Genomic DNA, 7,302 nt, shown 5'->3' with positions numbered 1-7,302 from the left:
TGCGACTTGTGCTGTCGCACCAAGGCGCTCCGGAGACTGCCCCACGGAGAGCTACACCCGACGGAAACACCCCCGAGCGCTGGCATACCGTCTCCGTCGACTTCATTGTCGAGCTCCCCGAGGCCCATGGGTACGACGATCATGGTCGTCGTGGACACCCTTGGGAAGCGAGCCCACTTCTCCGAGTGCCATACCACGGTCGACGCAGTAGGAGCAGCCCGCCTCTACTACCGGAATGTCTGGCGCCATCACGGGACTCCGGAGAAGTACGTCTCCGACCGTGGCTCACAGTTCATCGCGGACTTCACCCGAGAACTCTGGCGTCTAATCGGCATCAAGCCAGCCACGTCCACCGCGTATCATCCGCAAACGGACGGTCAGACAGAGCGCGTCAACCAGGAGTTGGAGCAGTACCTGCGGATCTTCACCAACTATCAGCAGGACGACTGGGATGAGCTGATTCCGGCCGCGGAGTTCGCTTACAACAACCACGTCCACTCATCCACGCAGCAAGTCCCCTTCATGACGGACACGGGACGGCTTCCGCGCATGGGCTTTGAACCCGGAGCCCGTTCCGCTATGGAGTCTGTGAACGAGTTCCGCGACCGAATTGCCACTGGGGTTGCCGAAGCCAAGGCCGCGCTCACTAAGGCCAAGGAAGAGTATAAGCGCTACTACGACCGGAGACGCACTCCGTCTCCGGAGTTCAAGGTTGGCGACCGTGTTTGGCTGGATGCCTCTGACATCAGGACGACTCGCCCCTCGGAGAAGTTCTCCCACCGCCGCCTCGGTCCGTTCAAGATAGTCGCGGAGATCAGCAAAGGTGCCTACAAGCTCGACCTCCCTCCGCGCTACTCGAAGCTCCACCCGGTCTTCCCCGTCGTCAAGCTTGAGCTCGCCCAAGACGACCCCTTCGACGGACGCCCCGGCTACGACCAGCCCCCTCCGGACCTCGAGGACGGAGTCCCGGAGTGGGAAGTAGAGGAGATCTTGGACGCAAGGGTGAGGTATAAACGGCTGAATTACTTCGTCAGATGGAAAGGCTACGACGTCGCCGACGACCAGTGGGTCCGCTTCGACCGCGTCTTCGCCCCGGACAAAATCGCGGAGTTCTACCGTAAGTACCCTGGCAAACCACGGCACATCGCCTCCGCAACCTTCGACTCGATTCCGTTCCGGTCTATGCGTCGGGACGCCGCATTCAAAGGGGGGGTGATGTCAGGGGAACCTCCCTTTCGGCCCCTCGGAGACGATCCCGATTCCGGTCCGACTCGGTTCCGACTCCGGTGATCGCATCACCGCCTCCGTCAGGCGCATCGCCGCCCCCCGCCTGGCGATCCCCCTGGGACCTGGCCTGCGACATGGCGCAGGCATACTGCACGGAGCAACGATCAACCTTGGCGCGTCAAGAGCGCAGTATATAGTTCCGCTACCTAGCAGGCGGACCCTTAGAGTTTCTTCTCTTTGGATCCTCCCCTGCTAGGTCAGCCTCACTTGTATTTGCTTACTTCTATTCACTCTTTGGATCCTCCCCTGCTAGGACCTTGATCTCAGGCCTCCGGGGTTGCCCTTACACCCGCAAGGACGTTCATCCGGATCAAGTAATTCGTGACCAGGCTACCACTTTTGTCGAACAACTCGACTCTCGGCTACGAACCATAGCTACAGAGTCTCTTTGGCAGCGTGGCATTCTTGATGAAGTCCGCGAAGATCTGAATCGGAAAGAGCGAGCAAGGGAGTCAATACCAAAGCCTGAAGGGACCAAACGAGAACGTTCGGACACGGTTGGTCCGGCCCCAGGTGCTAGAGGCCGTAGTTCCCGAAAAACGGCATCATCGCGAAAACGAAAATCGGCAAACGATGGCAGGTGTGGATCAACAGTTTAGGGGGGCTAAGTCTCAGAGCTTAGAGATGGATGAAGAGGATGAAGAAGCCAATAGACCATCCTGGTGGCGTGATCGCTCATGCCCTCGGTGTTCTCAGGGAGATTCTGCGAAGTTTTGTGTCCGTATGGTGGAGGTGAAACGAAACATGGATGCCGACAAGTTTCTTGACTATGCTCTCACTCGTGCCCAGGGGAAGAGCCGTTTGCAGCCACGTAAATTTCAGGTCAATGTTTAGTCTTTTGGGAAAGGAAAATACTAATAATAGGTCTAGACCCAATCCTCCGGAAAACAAAAGCGTCAGAACTACATCTCGCCTGATGATCCACGTCTCCAACTCCAGTACTATCACTGCCGGCGGGATGTGGCTCAGACCTGTGGCCGAGATATTGTGCGCTTTTATTCTAGGGAGGGTAGCAAGTCTCGACTGGTATGCCTTACATATTTGCTCCTAGTCAACGCTTGGTATTCATGGTGATTTTTAGGTTGGCGGTGTCAACTTTTGTGCTTTCTCCGACAAGATTCTTGCGATATTAAGAGATAATCATCGACTTGTCCAAGTCAATGGTATTCGACGACGCGCAGCTATGGACAACTGGTCCCACATTGGTACCATGACTGGATATGGCACCCGACAACCCAAAGGCGGTATCAAGGGCGACATTTACAACGCTTATGCAAAACATAGTGGAGCTACCCCAGAGGATCTTCTCGCTCTCATGCGACATGCCATGGTACCTTATTACTATCTCATTATGTGTCCTAACTATGCCCAGACATTGAACTTACTGGTGGAGGGTTCCCGGACTATCTGGTCCGGCGCTCCCACCTATTACAAAAATCTTGTTGAGGAATCTGAGTTAACATATCTAGGAAAATACGGTCTTACTGGCTACCATTGCAGTAATTTTGTCAGTTGCATTCATCGCGATGATGATATTGATGGAGGCTGCCTTCATCCCTGCTTTCAGCTCGCCAAAGAAAACTGTGGTCCTCTCGACTTCAACTTTGCATATGTTGAGTGGGGTGTTGCCATTGAAACGGTTCCTAATGCCTTATGGTTTGTCATTCATGTTCAAGTTTATAGCTGAGTCTTGATAAAAAGATAGGTTGTTTGACGGGCGGGATAGCCATGGCTCTATCATGCCTAGTGCTGAAGCTATCAATGCAGGGGCACGGTCTGAGGGAGATCATGGAAGTAATAATCGTCGGAACGTCAATCGGGCACGTACTTGTCGGAATGGACTCAATCACTATAATCTTCGGAGTCAGGCTGCTTTGGGTGTGGTGTAGTACAAGAGACACTAGAGCACTGCTTGTATTGGTGACCAATCTTTTTAAAAATTGTCTTATCTATAAAAATGGCGGTCTTATAGAATCTTTTGATGGCTGACGTGACATGTCACAAAAAGCTCGAAATGTCACAACATCACGAAAAAGCTCCACCCCTCAGAACCTGGAACCTGATATGGCATCAATTGCTCTACTCCTGTTTGGAAAAACCTCTGTTATGCAGCTCAAATCCCACCAAAAACTCAAGCTCTAATAAACAATGAAAAATGCTTTTATAACCGCCGTTCGCGCAAGGAGGTCGACCGCCGAGTGCGCCAGCTTTGATTTGAACGACAGCTTTGATTTGCAATTGTGGGGACAGTTCCCGCTGAGGGCTATTTGACAATTTAACAGAATGCAACTCGGAGGAACACTTTGAGTGTCGGAGCTCCGAAGCCGAGCCATCATTTGTCACGTACTTATCATCATGCATGCCATAAGGAATCTGTTCCTGCTTCTCACCACCATGCACCACTGTCTCGAGCTTCCCGAAATCGTCTTCAAGATCGCTTCGCACGCCGCGGAGGGCGATAACTATCGCGGCGGCCTTGCGCGCCTCGCACGAACGTGCCATCTCTTCTCTGAAGCCGCGTGCGATCAGTTGTGGTGTTCTGTGCACGAGGGAATACTGCTGCAACTTATGCGGTGTCTTTTCGGGGGACATGTGGTGCGTATCTGCATCCCGGTGCTGCACAGCTGACGGATGCAAACAGAGCGCCGGTAGCGATTTCGGCCGGGCACAGCGCTGCCTGAGCCGCATCAGACACCTACACCTGTCCTTCTCAACACCGAGGGCAGTCGATATGCTACTCTTGGCTACCTGGCTGGGCGGCCCGGCTTCGTTTCCGCGCCTAGAAAAGCTCGATTGGCAGGACGTAGATCAAGCAGAAGTTTCCGAGCTACTTGGCTCCGTCCTCTCAAGTTCACCCAGGCTCCGCACTCTACATCTAAAAGTCGCGTCTGAGGCCGCCCTACGCCACATCACTCCCATCATCGCCCAGATCCCTCTGCGCCGACTGACGTTGAAGGCTCCAGAAGACACAGACTCGGATGCCGAGGTGGTTTCGTCGCTGATCCGCTCTGTTCCTCCTCACGACCTACAATCATTGGAGGTGGATGGTCTACTGGAATACACCTTTCGCTGGCTGACAACACCTTTCGCTGGCTGACAACACTCCCAAATCTCACAAACCTGTATGTTCGACAGAGCCCAATGGACTTCCTGGGCGATATTGTGGCGACGCACGACACTGCTTCCTTTCCCAGCCTTGCACGCTATCATATCGCGGCAACAGATGCTGACAGCATCGCGCGTCATCTCACAATCCTCACGGAATCCCCGCTGCGTGATCTCCGCCTATTCTTTAACGCTGGTACAACAGCAAGTTACTCCCGCATGGTCGCTGCACTCGTCGGTCTAGCAATGCCACGACAAACATTGCGAAAGCTCGAGCTGACTGGCTGCTTATATCTGCTCGATGGAGGGGACGGCTGGCGAATAGAGCGTGCTGCAGTCCGCAGCTTGCGCCACTTTGTGGGCCGCACATCGCTCTGCCTACGATCGCCCGGGGGCTGCGATCTTGAAGATCATGATGTTGCTGCTCTGCTCAAGGCACTGCGGCAGCGCACTGAACTCCGCCTCTTGCAGCCAAACATCCCCACACGTCTCTCGTTGGCGCTGCTCCCCTCGATTGCAGCGGTCGGGCCCCTGCTGAAGAAACTGGAGCTGACGACGGACCTGGATGCGGTGCCGTTCCCCGCTGCATATCCCACAGACGCTGGCCGTCGCATGACCCAGCCAGACCTGATGCGGCTGTCGATGGGCTCCACGCGTGTTGCGGAGGCATTTGCGATGGCGCATCTGCTGACGGGGCTGTTCCCGGGGCTGCCGTCGGTGGAGCACGCCTGGCCTGACCGCGCGGACGGCGGCGCCGAGCACGCGATACGAGACGACGAACGAGCGGAGACCTTCCGGTATAGCGAAGCCTGGTATGAGGTAAAGGAGCTGATGCCCAGGCTGGCGGCCACACGGGCAGAAGAGCGGCAATGGATTCTGAAAGATAATGAATGACATTACAGTTGTTTAGATAAATTGGATCTAAGATCGGAAAGTGTTTGTGGTTACATTTCGAGTCGTCTAAGTTAATGCCTTCTGGGGAATGTGTGTTTCAATGACTTTGTAGTCGGGGTTCGTCACGAGGTCGTTGTCTCATGGAGCACTAGCCACAGTATAATGTATCCGTCATTCATGCCCGCCTCACTCCTTGCGTCTTATCGAGTCTACGCCGCTGAGGCGACCCCATGGGCCCATCGGCCCGTTCAGAACTACGCTTCTCTGCTCCAAGGCGCGGCGTAGGGACTGGTGGGGGCGGCATGAGCTCTGTAGAAGTGGCCGCTTTGAGCGATCTGCTTGAGGATTTGACAGAGGGTCGGTTGCTGGGAAGGAAAGTAAGCATCCGTCAGTGCATGTGGACAACGCACCGATCATCGGGTGGTCTGTGCTCAGCGTAAGGCCCACCTATAGTGCACCATATTTCTCTCTAGTTAGAGGGTCAGGACCCCCCACGCTGACCCTCTAACTAGAGAGAAATAGAGCACTGTAGGGCACCCCCGCTAATTCAAGCTTAGCGCGCTGCTCTTCTCAGCGGGGGAGACCGCTCACTGGCGGTCACTGGCCCGGCCCTTGCCCACCGTCACCCCGCCGTCACCCCCGCCGTCACCCCCGCCGCTCGCTGCCCCGACCCCGCCCACCCCGCCATCGTTGCCATCAGCGCGATGTGACGTCAACCCCATCAACATCAACGCCATCTGTCAACGCCGTGGCGACCGTTGACGCCGCATGTTCCGCGGCTGTCCCGGCCTGTCACCGTTGACAGCCCGCCCCCCGCGCTCGCTGTGCTCGACGTCGTTGAGCACAGCGAGCTCTTGTCCGTTTGACACGGGACCACGTGTATTTGATAGATATGATGTAATACCATTGATTTCCATCACATTTAGGCCCGCGTGTGCGCCGCTTGCCCGGCCGACCCTCCCGCCCGCCGTCCCGCCGTCCCGCCCGCCGTCCCGCCGTCCCGCCCGCCCCCCGCCCGCCCCTGCCCGCCCCCTGACCCAAAAAATTAAAAGTTGGGGAATCAAAAAAGAACACGTGCCGTATAGATGGCACCACTCAAATCGCGTTCGTTGCTGAGATATAGCGCATTCTTGTTAACTCAAGTTGATGATGCAATTTTTCAAAAAAAAATGAAAAAGTTGTGTATTGATTAGAAAACATGTGCATTACATGTTTTATCACAAAAAACATGTTCATTGCTGAGATATGATGTGTTCTTGTTAACTCACTTTGCACTATATATGGTTGTTAACTCAACTTAGACCCCAAAAATAAAAGTTGCATTTTGACTAGATAATATGGAGAGGACAAGTCTCATTGAAAATAGTGGTTTTCTTGTCAAGATATGACCCATTCTTGTTAACTCATGTTGCTTGTTAACTCAACCCCACCTGGTTTAACTGATGGGCCTCTATCTCCATAACTACTTGACCTAAGTATATGATTCAACTACTACCAGGAAGGTTCTCAAGGGTATTATCAATTGGACATGGTATTGGATTATTATCACATGATATAACAGCTATATTAACCATTCATTCATATAAAAGAGTATATGCAGGGCTTAAAATTGTAAGGTTGCTCACTTGTGACTTCAGATACCCTAGGCTAGGGCTCTAGTATGTCCTCTTCCAAATCCAAGTGGATAGGGCAGTAGAAATGCCATGCATTCTACTCATCAGTGGTATTTTGATTTCCATCAACTGTGAAAGATAACCTTGGATCTCCAGCTAACCTCACTAGATAAAACTGGGAAAGAGCTCATTCAAAGGGTATGGCACCCCACACCCATTTGGCATAATCATCCATATTATCTGCTCCCCACACCTTCATTTATTCACTGCCAAACATACTTCAGTACTGAGATGAGTAGTATTCTGTTGATATCCTGAGACCCTATGCATGGAATCTCATGATCCAAGTTGATATAGTATCGTAGGTGAGTCCACCATCATTCTACTCAGTGATAACCATACA

At 53.4% G+C, this 7,302-nt stretch overlaps 1 protein-coding gene across 1 annotated transcript; it reads left to right on the top strand.

The window, feature by feature from the left end:
* Positions 1-3,681: 3,681 nt before the first annotated feature.
* MIND_00411600 (uncharacterized protein) lies at positions 3,682-4,384 on the top strand (the record flags this gene model as incomplete). Its single annotated transcript, XM_037360938.1, has 2 exons — positions 3,682-3,882; positions 3,929-4,384. 2 exons carry the CDS (start codon positions 3,682-3,684, stop codon positions 4,382-4,384), a joined length of 657 nt encoding a protein of 218 aa, XP_037221230.1.
* Positions 4,385-7,302: the final 2,918 nt, after the last annotated feature.

Source organism: Mycena indigotica, assembly GCF_014461135.1.
Source record: "Mycena indigotica strain 171206Taipei chromosome Unknown Mind.scaff0004, whole genome shotgun sequence".
Taxonomy (NCBI): domain Eukaryota; kingdom Fungi; phylum Basidiomycota; class Agaricomycetes; order Agaricales; family Mycenaceae; genus Mycena; species Mycena indigotica.
This window is presented reverse-complemented; position numbering and strand designations above follow the sequence as displayed.